The sequence below is a fragment of the Oncorhynchus clarkii genome, chromosome 12, assembly GCF_045791955.1.
Source record: "Oncorhynchus clarkii lewisi isolate Uvic-CL-2024 chromosome 12, UVic_Ocla_1.0, whole genome shotgun sequence".
NCBI classification, from domain to species: Eukaryota; Metazoa; Chordata; class Actinopteri; order Salmoniformes; family Salmonidae; genus Oncorhynchus; species Oncorhynchus clarkii.
The window spans coordinates 58,469,505-58,483,794 of NC_092158.1; the positions used below are offsets into that span (position 1 = coordinate 58,469,505).

The window sequence follows — 14,290 nt, forward strand, 5'->3', positions numbered from 1 at the left end:
ATTTGATTTCGATTGATAATTTTTGTATGATTTTGTTGTCAGCACATTCAACTATGTAAAGAAAAAAGTATTTAATAAGAATATTTCATTCATTCAGATCTAGGATATGTTATTTTAGTGTTCCCTTTATTTTTTTGAGCAATGTATATAAAAAATGTGTTTTGCCCCTTGATAACCAGCGCACCTCTGTATGTTGTAAAAGAGTTACATAGTGCAGAAAATACACAAGATTTCAGGGGCCTTGCTTTAACAAAGTTAACCATTTTCACTGTAGTGTCCAAAACGTCTTTCAAGCTGTCAGGCATTCCCTTGGCAGCAAGAGCCTCTCGGCGGATCCTGCAGTGTATCCAAGTGGCGTCGGTGTACTGCTTGCACGCGCGTTACCACTCCACTATGTCTCACTGTCATGGCTTTTGCTCCATCAGTACAGATACCAACACATCTTGACCACCAAAGTCCATTTGATGTCACAAAGCTGTCCTGTACTTTAAAAATATCCTCTCGTGTTGTCCTGGTTTCCAGTGGTTTGCAGAAGAGGATGTCTTCCTTAATTGACCCCCCCATAAATGTAACGGACATATACCAGGAGCTGTGCCAAGCCCGCCTGTTGACTCATTCAGCTGTAACATATAATTCACTAGCTTGTATGCGAAGCAGTAATTGTTTCAAAACATCTCCTGCCATGTCACTGATGCGTCGTGAACCAGTGTTGTTTGATGAAGACATTGTCTGTATAGTTTTTTTGGCCTTTTCCCCCAGCATTGTCCCAGCCATATCCACGGCAGCAGGAAGAATTAAGTACTCCACAATAGTATGGGGCTTGCCTGTCCTAGAAACTCTGTAGCTCTCCATATAAGACGCTTGTTATTAATGGTATCTGTTACTCAGTCGTCTTAATTCTCTCTCAAAAACTGTGGCTTATGTTTAAGTTGGCATGTTTTATTTCTAAATGTCTGCACAAGAGTGAAGTTTTCATTGAGTTGTGAGATAGTACTTTTGCACATATAACACACTGTGGCTGAGGAAAGGCACTACTCCCCATATGTGAACCCCAAATCAATGTAGTTCTCACCATATTTGCGCCTCTTCGATGGTCCAACGTCCCTGTCTGTTGTTCGGTGCTTTCCCGGTTAAGGGGGCAGTAGCACTTCGTCTGCATCAGATTCACAACTGTCAGTGTCCATGTTAACTGGGCTAACAACAAATGTAGAATTACTAATGCTAGCATTGAATGTGCTCGTGGAATCAGAACAACTTGTTTCGTCGACAGGTGCAGGTGTAGTATTGCTGGTAGTAGCAGTACTACCAGTAGAGCTGGTATGTGTATCTATGGATGCGGCCTTACTTTTTTTAACCATTTATCAATTTTCGAGTAAACGGAATGAGCAGCAGCTACATTTGGCTACAAAGGACTGTTAGTGGAATTCCCGCGAGAGAGTAACGGTTAATGCACAGCTGACATGCAGCTACAAATAAGGTAAAACGTATTTCAGTTTCCCTGCATTAAAATCACCGGCCACGAGAAGTGCCGCCTCTGGGTGTGCATTTTCTTGTTTGTTTATGGCCCTCTACAGCTCGTTGAGTACGGTCTTAGTGCCAGCATCGGTTTGTGTTGGTGAATAGACAGCTACGAAATATATAGATGAAAACTCTCTTGGTAAATAGTATGGTCTGCAGCTTATTATGAGGTATTCTAACTCCGGCGAGCAAAAACTTGAGACTTCCTTATCATTAGAGGTTGCGCACCGGCTGCTGTTAACAATGATGCACACCCCTCGCCGCTTCATTTTACCCGATTATAGTCATGTTCTGGACAAAAACTGTCCCATGGCTGAATCTAGTTGCCTACAGTATTAGCCAGAGGTAAACATAGGCAGTCAGATCATTAAGCTGATACTGTGTGGTATTAAAGGGAGCATTTTCAGAGAAGAGAACATTCCGTATAAGCAGCTTGTTAGTGGCCAGTGTCCCAATCCACTGTGAATTGTGCCCATTGCCCACATTATACATAAATCTCATTGCACAATCTCTGAGGGAGTAAGTCAATGGCAGAAAAACATATCCTGCGTGTGGCCCTAGCCTTCTACTCTTCAGGAGGCATTGGTCCAGCCAGGTGTTGGGAAGATGTTGACCTGCCGGCAGCTCAAGGTTCCAGTAGAAATTATATACAGTGGGGAGAACAAGTATTTGATACACTGCCGATTTTGCAGGTTTCCCTACTTACAAAGCATGTAGAGGTCTATACTTATGTCATGCAATAACATGCAAATTAATTACTTAGAAATCATACAATGTGATTTTCTGGATTTTTGTTTTAGATTCCGTCTCCCACAGTTGAAGTGTACCTATGATAAAAATTACAGACCTCTACATGCTTTGTAAGTAGGAAAACCTGCAAAATCGACAGTGTATCAAATACTTGTTCTCCCCACTGTATATAACACTAAGGAAGCACTTTTATCCAAAGCCACTTACATTCCAGTGAGTGTATATGTTTTTTGTATCAATATGTGAAACTGTAGGAATTGAACCTGGCTAGGAATGGACATTGCTATGAATGGACATTGCTCGCACCAAGCTCTTACCAACTGAGCCACCCAGTATAACAGGGTTCCAGTGGCCTCATTTGTTGACTGTCATGTTCTAAGGTTGACACGGCCAGTGAAGTGGAGGAATTGGACATTGATGTGTCCCCAGCACCTTACACCGCTCTCAGAGGAGCCGCCAAGCTACAGGTCTTCATCGGCAGATACAGGTAAGGACTGACAGACACAGATTTGGCCAAAGCAGCAGTATGCCTTCACTAAATACCGAAGGCATACTATTTAGTAGTATGCCTTCGGAATTTAGTAGATTTAATTGGAGACCAGTTATGATATTTTTTTTCTCTCACTAAGAATGTTATTCGTTTTTGTCTTATCTCAGCATTCAACTGTAACAATGCGATTAGATGGGTAATGTTTATAATACATGATAATGTGACTATTTTTCCCAAGCTATAACCCCTATGATGGTCCAAATGATAACCCAGAGGTGGAGCTGCCACTCACCGCTGGGGAGTACATCTATGTTTATGGCGGTATGGATGACGACGGCTTCTATGAAGGTGAGCCTTCTCCAAAACCTTAAAGGGGCAATCAGCAGTTGCTACATCCAAAACATTAATTCTTAAAGAAAATAACGTATAAATGCCTCATGAGCTTAATTCAACTGTTGTACTCCATCAAAACCCCAAAAATAAGGTTGTTTTACGCCAATGTTTGTAAACAACGTTAACAAACCCTATATAGCATCAAAACATGGTTCAAACTATAATTTTGATATCATGGATGGTCAGGCCTTGCATCTGAATTTGAATTTGAGTGGTTACATTTCTCCAAATCCATCCCTTAGCTTTTTACCAAAACAGGGGCTGGGATGACACTTTGTTATTTTTTCTACTGCTCATTGCCACTTTAATTTCATAACAGTTTTATAAAGTTTGATTTTTTTTACACTGAAAGTTCCCATTTTAACACTGACATTTTAACACGGTCAAGGTTTTTAGTGTCGACATACCAAACACAAGTCTGTCTCTCTGTGTCCCCCTGCAGGTGAGCTGATGGACGGGCGGAGAGGGCTGGTCCCCTCCAACTTTGTGGAGCGCGTCTCAGATGACGACATGATGAGCGCCCACGTTCCAGAGGGCACGGACATATCCCACAACTCCTTGCTGGACAGCAGCCTGCACAGTGCCAGCCACCAGCACCACCTCCGCCTGGGGAGCCCAGGTACCTCTGAGAGGACCGACCCTACGTTTGCAGCCTCCAACCCAGGTCCCCTATCCGTCTCTTTCCCCTCAGGGGAGCAAGTCCCGGCCCCCTCGGACCCCTCCCCCCGACCCCTCCTCTCCCCAGCCCCCCTCACCAACGGCCTGGACCTAGACCTGGAGGTGGGGGTGGACACTGTGCCTTACCCGCGCAAGCTCACCCTCATCAAGCAGCTGGCCAAGAGCATCATCATTGGCTGGGATGGGCCGCTGGTGCCAGCGGGCTGGGGCAATGTGTGGAGCTACAATGTGTACGTGGACCAGGAGCTGAGGCTCAACGTGCCCTTCGGCTCTCAGACTAAAGCTGTCCTAGAGAGACTAGACGTCAATCTCAAGGCCTATCGAGTGTCTGTGCAGAGCCTGACTGAGCGCGGCAGCTCAGACCAGCTCCGTTGCTCCATGCTGGTGGGCAGAGACGTATGTGTGGCGCCCACCCAGCTCAGAGTCGACCGTGTAACCGCCACCTCGGCCAGCCTGTCGTGGCTGCCCAGCAACAGTAACTATGTGCACATTGTGTCCTTGAACGAGGAGGAGATGGAGCTGGTGAAGGCTGGCAGCTACTCGCTGTGTCTCAGTAACCTTACGCCCAGCCTGCACTACACGGTCAAGGTGGAGGCTCGGCCACACCATACCCCTTGGGAGCTTCCCCAGGAGAGGCGGGAACACAAGACCGCCACCACTACCTTTACCGTGCTGGCCGCAGGTAAGTGAGTAACCAGGGTAGAGAGATAGCTGAAGAGGGCTGAAGAACTGCCGATTACATTTTTTACATGAAAATATATTCCACTCACCTGGTGTTCCCAGGTCTTTAAAACAGGCCTTGATTAGAGAGGACAAATGAAATTAGGCCCTGTTTAAGACCTAAGATTAGCTTGTCTTCTAATATTTATTACCTCCACTCCCAGGTCCCCCTGATGCTCCTCTGGATGTGCAGCTGGAGCAGGGGCCCTCCCCGGGAATCGCCCTTATCAGCTGGCTGCCTGTCACCATCGATGCTGCTGGGACCTCCAACGGAGTACGCGTCACCGGATACACCATCTATGCTGACAAGAAAAAGGCAATAACTGTAGTGTTGTGTTTCTGCACCTGAATGCACTGGAAACAGAGGAGAGTGTTTAAGATTTTCGATGTAATGGGGTTGAAATTATGCTAAGAGGTAAATGAGTTTGAATCGGTGTGTCTGTCAAGCCAGTGTTTTCAGAGAGGTTCTGTGCTCTAAAGACCCATTGAGTCTGTTGCTCTCTTCCTCAAGACGCTGGTTTGTGTTTAAATGTGCCATGGTATTTGCAGTGCTTCAGCTTGGGCTGTGAACAGTATCTGTGATAATGGCTTGTCCTATGCCGCTGACTTTTATATCCTTTAAGTCAGAAGTGTTTTACGTCTCTGTGTGAGTATAGTGTGTGTGAGGAGTGTTTTGCTGTGAGGATAATGTGTAGGAGTGTTTTGCTGTGAGGATAATGTGTAGGACTGTTTGCTGTGAATATATTTTGTGTAGAGAGTATGTGTCTGTGCTGCTGACACTACCCATCTCCTCTTCTGCCATACCCTAGGTGTTGGAGGTGTCATCCCCCACGGCAGGCAGTGCCCTAATGGGCCCGTCTCAAATCCAGTCCCTTATGACGGCCCATCAGCTCACCGTGCGCACCATGTCCGGCCACGGGGAGTCCACTGACTCTGTGCCAGTCAACGTGCCCGCCAAGCTAGCCGCCATCATGACGGACCAGGCCTCGGCTACCTCCGCCCCTTGCTCCTTGTCACCCCCCGTTCACCAGTCACCACCCTACCAGTCACCCCCTGTCCACCAGTCACCCCCCTTCTTGTCTTCATCACCACCCGTACAGCCCCAATCCCCGTCCTATGGGAACTCAGCTGCCAAAGTCTCCACGCTACCCTACGCCACGGCCTCACCGCCGCTAGACGCACACGCCATGGTCCCTAACGGGGGGCTGCCCTCTGCCAACTCTCCCCCAGTCCACACCCTCCACACAGAGGCCTCCTCCCCACTCCCTGCCTCGTACGCAGAGGCCTGGGCCAACCCCTTAGCAAAGTCTCCTGTTCCCCCTCGGGATGCCTTGGCAGTGCATGAGGCCACCATGTCACCTCCAGTAGCACCAAACTATCAGGCCAAGTTGCCATCAGTACCATCAGCCTATGAGGCTATGATGTCACCACCAATACAACCAGCCTATCAGGCCATGCTACCACCAGCCTCTCACATCAACACAACGGTACTTGCAGTAATGCAACAACACCTCCTCTAAAACTCTCATCTAGAACTCTAGAACTCACCTCATGGCTCCAGACTTACTTTTTTCCTGTGGTGACACTGGTGACACTAACATTTTCAGTTTGTGGCACAAGGCCATTATTCGGTCGCACCAAACTTTGTTGCGGCATCACACAATAGTAAAAAAATTGCAATCATCTTATAAAGTAATTCGCAGTGCTACTGAGATGGTATGATTCATGAAACGTGTTCAAGCAGGGTTGCATGATCAATATATTTTTATGTGTAACCTAAACTAGTGATTGTCATGAATTTTGGGTTGACAATTACTCTATTGTTGCTATATTTTACTGTCAATATAGGGCTCCAGAATTGCACATTTATTCTGTCCAATAGAGATTAATTTGCTTAGCAAAATTTTGTGTGTATAAATTAAATATCACATAAGGTAATTAATTTGGGCCTAATTCACCATCTGGGGAAGTGGAAACTCAAAATGCATTAGGTAGATCGCTAAATATAATATGTTGCTAGTTAGCCGTGTAATTGATGAATGTAACAGTAAATGTAACGTCCTAAAAACTTTGCAGCATACCCATTCATGTCTATAGCCTTTGCAGTCTCCGCACACCGTCAATGTTGAGAGTAATACCTGCAGAAAGCTGAGACCCTCCTCTCACCAACAGGCACAGCTGCTTTCAAAACGTTTATTTTGGCGCAAATGCATTTTTTTTATGTTGCAATAATTTTGCTCTCCCACTAGCCTACTCAGTGCGAAAGGAGAAACAGACACTTTCATGCAGGGATCAGGAAAATAATGCACTTTAGACTACTGTTTTATCAAATCATGCTTTTAGCTGCCCCAAAATATGTTTTGAGTGACCAGCTTGAATTTGCAGTTCGCACCGATCCGGCCAATCAAACATTTTACTCACACAGCCTAAGAATCGCAAAATGCGACTAAATGGTCTCAGTCTGGAGCCTTGCAACTGCTCTAAAATATATAGTACTAGATGTATGTTATCTAGTTTACGTTATTATAACTATTTTAACTAAGTGTATGTTGTATGTACGCCTGTCTGTTCTCCAGGTCAATGCAGCCTTGCCCCCCAGCCAGAGTCCAGTCCCAGTCCTAGTCCCAGCAGCAGCCATGGAGCAGAGCAGAGCAGTCACAGAAATCCCTGGAGCTCCCCGTCCCGTCATGTCCATCACAGACTTTCTCCCCATGGAGGACTACTCCCGTGCAAACCTTTCAACCCCTGAGCCCTGCCCCACCCCACCCCAGGACAGACACTCTCTCCAGCCCCCCAAAGCCCCCTCTCCCCTGGAGTCAGAACCAGACTACTCCATGGAGAGGTCGACCACACGCCTGGTGTCCATGGAGGAGTTCCTCAGGCAGGAGAAGGACCCAGGCTTCAGCAGGCAGCCACAGGTTGGTTAGTTAGTTATTTAGTACTGACTGTGCTTTTTTGGAATGTGATACATTAAATATCATTGCCAGTTTTCTGGGCAGATGCAATACGCACGGCATCTCTGTGTTCTTTATTGTTACAATGTTCCCCTCACATTGGCTAGTACTCTGTGCTTTAATCCTCTGATGATGTTCATTGCCGAAAGAAACTCTTTCTCACCCAGCCTTTCTCAACTCTCTCTCATCCAGCCTCACCCCTTGTCTAGATGAACCAGTAACTCATCTAGGTCTAGGAATGGCTGTGGGATTATTACCTCGTATTTATCAACATGGTGCTTTAGACTAGGGGTCGTGACCCCATATAGTTTAAAAAATATATATATATATATTATAATATCATCTTTGTATCTCAAAGTCATTGTAAAGTGGTTACCCTTAAAAATCTAAATGAAAATTATTCAAATGTAAAAGATAAAATTCAACCAGAGAGCACCCTTAGCTCATGGGAAAAGGCCGCACTTGACAATTGCGCTTGTATCGTTCCATTGTGAATGGATAGGCCTGCTACGTTATGAAACCACACAATATTGCAGAGACTTTGATATTACCGGAAAATAAAGTGTGAGAATGTCGAGGCACAGAAACTCACATTAATACCTTTGTCAGATAGGAAAGAATTCTTATTGGAAAGAGTTTTTCAAAAGCGAACCATTCCCTCGGCTGTGCATGTTTCTAACAGAAAACATCATCAGTAAGTGTCCCACATGAGTGATGACTGCTCACCTCCAATGCTTGGAATAGCACTTTGGGACCTGCTTTCCAATCAGTTTGACTGTGATCCTGGTTCAGTTGACATGCCGGTAAGTGAAGTCAAACAGCTGATCGAGCTGTCATGGGACCGAATGCTGCAGACAATGCATTTACAGGTCACTACGGAGGAGTTTTGATTCCTGACTCAAAGGGAATCCACTTCCGTCTCCCTCTGAGCATTAAAACTCATGGTACCCTTCATCAGCTCATATCTGTGTGAAGCTGGATTCAGTGCACTCGTCTGCATATAGAAAATGTATCCAGGTTGGATGTGACAGCAGAGACGAGGTGCGTACCGTCGACCACGCCCCCTGACTTTGAGAAACTCTGACTGGACATGCATCAAGCACACCCATCTCATTAGTGGTGGTGAGATAAGAGAGATTATGTTAGACTCATTTGCAATTGACTGTCATAGCCACAAATAAAAAAGTAAACATTGGATGTTAATTACATCATTTCTTTTAAATGGTTGGGGTCGTGCAAACTTTCAGATATCAAAATGGAACACCTGGACTAGAGAGCATTGACGATAGTGGCATTATACCAAGACATACCAACGTTCATAGTAACATTTCCTACTATGAAAATGAGCATTTGTAGGATTTACCTTGTCAATTTACGTTTCATTTGTATTGACATGATTGGTTATTCCACATGCTCTAAGCCTGCCCTGTTGTACTGTGTGGTTGTGCTCTGTGTGTCAGGGTTATGCGGTTGGCCTGGTGGAGCCTCCGTACGGTGCAACAGAGAACAGTAGGGGCTCGGACCTGTCTGATATCCTGGAGGAAGAGGAGGAGGATATGTACTCAGACCCCCCTGGACCCGCCCTGGCCCGGGGATACACCACAGGAGCCGACAGGGTAAACATTCACTACAAACACTTGATTTTACTGATCTTGCTGAGGAGAACAGCCTCTGTTTTTGTTACGTTTGCTTTACTTTCCCTCTTTCATTCTTGAATTCACTCACTGTTTTGATTCTTTTTTTTTTGTATGTCACACTTCACCCCTACCTTATGCCACCATGCCCTGCCCAACCTGCTCACATCCGCCTCCTTCCTGAACTCCTATCTCCATCTCCTACATCCAACCTCTTACCTTCAACCTGTGACACCCTCTCCTCTGTGACCCTTGACCCATGACCCCTGTAGCCAGACCAGTGGGAGGTGCCGGACAGTGACGAGGAGATTCTGGAGAGTATCCTGAAGCTTCCTCCACAGGCCCACGCTCAGGCCTACCACTACCATCACGGTCATCATCACCTCAACAAGCACCTGTTCAGCATCCCAGAGGTCACTGATGAAGAGGACAACAGCGTGGATGAGGACTATAATCACCGTCGCCACCGAAGACAGTCCCAAGCCAGGCCCAGCCGCACACACCTCCACCCCGATGACCCCCACTACCACAGAACCCGAGACCAGCCTCACCACCACCACCACAGCCCGAGAGCTGAAGCCAAAGAGCCTTTACCCAGACACAGTGGTGGTGCTGTTGTCAGGGCTCGGCCCCAGCACAGGGTCCACTACGCAGACACAGTAGACAGCATCAGCTACCCTGAGGAGGGGGAGCTGGTCCTCGGGCCCAGTAAGGAGATGTGGGTGCGTCAGGCCCCCCAGAAGGTCCACAGCAGTGGGGGAAGGAACGGAGTGGGGACGGTTGCCCTGGTAGGCGGGCTAGGGGACAGGCTCAGAAGAGAAGCCTTGATACGGAGTCAGATGGCGGTCGCTGCGTTAACGTCCCAGGCCACCGGCCACGCACCATGCTCCTACCTAGTCAGCAAGACCGTACGGACGGTCAAGTCCCCTGTGGGCTCGGTAGCAGAGATCGACATTGAGTATGGGACTGACGAGGAGGATCCATTGACCTATGACCGCGGGGAACGTGGGGAGGTGGTGGTGGAGCAGATGAGTTCTGAGTGGTGGGTGGAGGGGTCACCGCCTGACCCCCTCACGCTGGCCCTGCGCCGGGGAAAACCTGCCCTCCAGGCCATTGCAGCTGCTGCAGCAGAATGGGTGTGTTCTCACTCGTTGTACTCCGTGGCTGTATTTAAATTCCCTCTTCTCTACCAGCGTCTGTGTAGTTGGCTTGTCATGCTTCGCATGTCCCCTTTATCTGAGATCCTAGCGTCTGTCTGTCTGTCTGACGACACCGTTGCTTCTCCAGACTCATTCAACCTGCACAAGGCCTGAAAAAACACCTGATCCTTATTGCATACTACTCATGTCTCTAACCCTGCAGTCCCTTACTGTACAACCTGAATGCAAGTTATTGTCTTATGTGCTGCTGTCTTTCTCTCTGACTGACTGTCTGTGTGTGTGTGTTTATGTTGACCAGGAGCCTGGCAGAGACCCGTCGATGGAGGCTAGTGCTGGGTGGAGCGGACAGGCTGAGCTCTCTCCTAAGCTGACCAGGGCAGAGGCCAGGCAGGAGCTCAATGGTCAGAATCTCATTCCTCATCCTTCTTCTCACCCCCCCCCACCCCCCCCACCCACCCCCCCTCTCGAGCGCTCTCTCTCTCTTTATCTCTGTCTCTCTTGTTCTGCGATCTATTGATCTCTTCCTCTCTCTCTGTCTGCCGTCTGCCTCTGTTGGTCTGCCTGTCTCTGTCTCTCTCTCTCTGAGAAAGACACCAGGATGTTAGATTACGAGTTTGTGTGTGTGTGTGGGGGGGGGATAGGGTGATTGGGGAGAGCGAGAGATGGCCTGTAAGCTTAGAACCGGCTTAACTTCAAAATGGCTCGTCATGAGATGGATGAGAGGAAGAGACAACCATGAAAATAGTACCCTAGATTAGCCCACAGTAAAACCAACCAAGCTGGAGTCTCTCTCTCTGCATCTTTCTCTCTCTCTCTCTCTCTCGCTCTCACTTTTTCCATCCCTCCTGTCTCTCGTTCTGCCTCTTTCACTCTCTTTCTCTCGCTCTCTCTTTCTCTCCCTCTTTCAATCTCACAGCTGTGTTCTCATGGAAAAGCTCACAGATAGTTCTGCTATTATCAGCGGCAGGTGGAAGAACAAGGAACGTGCAGATACATACATAGGACACACACACATGCACTCTGCGCGTACGCCCCCACGACACTAGAGAGGGAGGGAGGGATCAGCGAAGATGTTGTTCTCACATACAGTATCTCCAAATATCTATACAGACAGAGGATATGAATGTGGTCTATTTCTTCCTGTCAGCTCTGCTCTGCTTGCCTATAGTCTGACTGTTGCTACATACAGATGGGCTGATCCCTCCTAATGAGATCGAACCTTGTCTCATTGGTGCAGCTTAAGTCCTAGTTATCTACAGCAGTTCACATTCCCTACACTGCCCTATAGGCCTGCATATAGGTCTAGGTAATCAGTCATCTTGATCCCTACATCACATAGACCAGTGATGGGCAACTCTAATGGGGGTGGGGGCCACAAAAACGTCTGAATTCATCATAAGGGGGCGCAGTGACTGGCAGGTCTATGTACCCACATCCATATACACACATATGCAGTCAGAACTGGCCCAAGCCTGTTGGGGGCCCGAAACAAAACACACATTTTAACAGAGTGGGAGTGGGCTCTTCCGTGTGGATTTCGAGAACTGTGGGAGTGTGGGCGTGGGGGATGTGTGTGGGTGTGTGTGACCAGGCAAATCCAGGTGTATGCATCGCAATGCTTAGGCTAGCTGTTGCTCCAAATAATGTCGGATCTGTTTGTGTGTTTGCATGAAGAGAGCATGGAGCCTGTGCGGCCTATAGGAGACAACGAGGTGCGTATCTTTGTAGCGCTGTTCCCCTACGACCCGGTTAACATGTCCCCGAACCCTGATGCCGCTGAGGAGGAACTGCCCTTCAGAGAGGGTCAGATCATCAAGGTATGGCCCCAACTGGTTAAAATGATAGTATTGCCTGCTGGAATAGTGATATCCCTAGCACCATGTTTTACACACTCTCTCATCTAATCTATCATTAATTATAGGCTGTTCAAGGCAAAACGTTTATCCATGTTAAGCTTCTTCTATTAATAAGTTAAGACAGTAATAGCGCAACCTAACGGCAGCCATCTTGTTTTCTCTCTTCACCTTCCCCATCCTCCATTATCCTGTACAGATCTACGGAGATAAAGACTCAGACGGGTTCTACCACGGTGAATTGAATGGTCGTCATGGTTACGTACCGTGTAACATGGTGTCTGAGATTCAGGTGGAGGATGAGGAGACCAGAGAAACACTCCTGCAGCAGGGCTTCCTGTCTACCCACGCAAACATGGAGAAGATAGGTAGGCACAACTGTCAGTAACAGCACCAGTCAATCATCAAAGGGTTTTACATCTGTCAATCATATCAACAGCCAATCCCAGCAGGGTTCATCCCACAAGTGTCCAATTTAACAGGGCCCTTCTCTGATCCAAGTTACCCACTGCCCATGTAATCAAACAATCAATCAAGTACATTTGAATTGTATTATTCTTTCTGTTTGGTGTCAGCTCAATGGTTTGTATTGATGTTGTCAGCCTGTACACTTCACTTTAAAATATGCACCAACTGCGGTCTAACACTTTTCAGCAGGTGTGGGTAGGTTCTTTGTCGTTTTGTTTTAATGAAATCTCCATTGTCCATGTTGTGGAGTGGAAGTGAAAGAAAGTAAAAATGGCAATACAGAAGTACTGTAGCTATGACCATTAGGGTGAAGTGTCAGATGTTGTGAGTTTCATAACTATTTTTATTTTTTACTCCTCTCTTACTAGTCTTGAAATCAACCAGCTGTGACTCGATAATATACTGTACTTCAAACTTGAATAATTTGAAATGAAAGCAAAAGTCTGTTTCTTCACCACAATCTGTTGGGGGAAATCCTCACAACCGGTAAAACAGCAGCTGCGTCTTAGTTAATGGAAAACATTAATTTGACCTATTAACTTTTTACTGTAATTGACCCATTTACTTTGTAAGAATTAACAAAACTGGCCAAATTGCACTATTTGATTAAATTCAAAACGCGAAGAAAATATATAATCTGAGGGGTATCCTACTGAGCAAGCAAGATCTACTCAGGGTTTTCTAAAGCTAACCAGCTTCAGGTAGCCTCACATTCCAGCTCAGGCTTCATCCATATACACGCCGCTAACTATAGCAGACTTGTAACTGCACGTGCATATCCCACGTGGTTAGTCGAACGCCGAACTCTTCATTGAGACAATGCTGAAGCATTTATTAATGGGAAAGTCAGTGCCACATTTTAATTTGTGCCGAAATCAAAATGAAGCAAAAGTTATCTTGCAAATTCAAAAGGCTATGGTGTGAAATGGTCTTTTAGAAATGCCTTCTTCTCTTTGGTGTGCTTATCAATGCATGAGCACCTTGTTTCCCACTCCTATCGATAAAATAATTGTATTAGAGGTCGACCGATTATGATTTTTCAATGCCAATACCGATTTATTGGAGGACCAATAAAAGCCGAGACCGATTAATCGGGCTATTTCTTTTTTTTTTTTTCATATATATTTTTTATTTGGAATAATGACAATTACAACAATACTGAATGAACACTTTTATTTTAACTTAATATAATACATCAATACAATCAATTTAGCCTCAGATAAATAATGAAACAATAATAATAATAATAATAATAATGCAAAAACAAAATGTTGGAGAAGAAAGTAAAACTGCAATATGTGCCATGTAAAAAAGCTAACGTTTAAGTTCCTTGCTCAGAACGTGAGAAGGTATGAAAGCTTTTAACATGAGTCTTCAATATTCCCAGGTAAGAAATGTAGGTTATTATAGGAATTATAGGACTATTTCTCTCTATATCATTTGTATTTCATATACCTTTGACTATTGGATGTTCTTATAGGCACTATAGTATTGCCAGTGTAACAGTATAGCTTCTGTCCCTCTCCTCGCCTCGAACCAGGGACCCTCTGCACACATCGACAACAGCGACCCTCGAAGCATCGTTACCCATCGCTCCACAAAAGCCTTGCAGAGCAAGAGGAACAACTACTTCAAGGTCTCAGAGCAAGTGACGTCACTGATTGAAACACTA

At 46.2% G+C, this 14,290-nt stretch overlaps 1 protein-coding gene across 8 annotated transcripts in view; it reads left to right on the top strand.

Annotated features, from left to right (window-relative positions):
- The window catches only part of LOC139420867 (peripheral-type benzodiazepine receptor-associated protein 1-like), a 165,225-nt gene that overhangs the window by 129,624 nt on the left and 21,311 nt on the right, over window positions 1-14,290 (top strand). For 6 of the 8 annotated variants that reach the window (XM_071171232.1, XM_071171234.1, XM_071171235.1 and 3 more), the window contains exons 15-25: window positions 2,649-2,755; window positions 2,997-3,106; window positions 3,594-4,511; window positions 4,714-4,865; window positions 5,359-6,036; window positions 7,126-7,467; window positions 8,964-9,119; window positions 9,410-10,273; window positions 10,596-10,698; window positions 11,972-12,114; window positions 12,350-12,518. In XM_071171232.1, coding sequence (XP_071027333.1) covers window positions 2,649-2,755; window positions 2,997-3,106; window positions 3,594-4,511; window positions 4,714-4,865; window positions 5,359-6,036; window positions 7,126-7,467; window positions 8,964-9,119; window positions 9,410-10,273; window positions 10,596-10,698; window positions 11,972-12,114; window positions 12,350-12,518 — 3,742 coding nt within the window. The remainder of the gene's footprint in view (window positions 1-2,648; window positions 2,756-2,996; window positions 3,107-3,593; window positions 4,512-4,713; window positions 4,866-5,358; window positions 6,037-7,125; window positions 7,468-8,963; window positions 9,120-9,409; window positions 10,274-10,595; window positions 10,699-11,971; window positions 12,115-12,349; window positions 12,519-14,290) is intronic. The other 2 variants (XM_071171238.1, XM_071171237.1) reach the window with 1 other exon arrangement.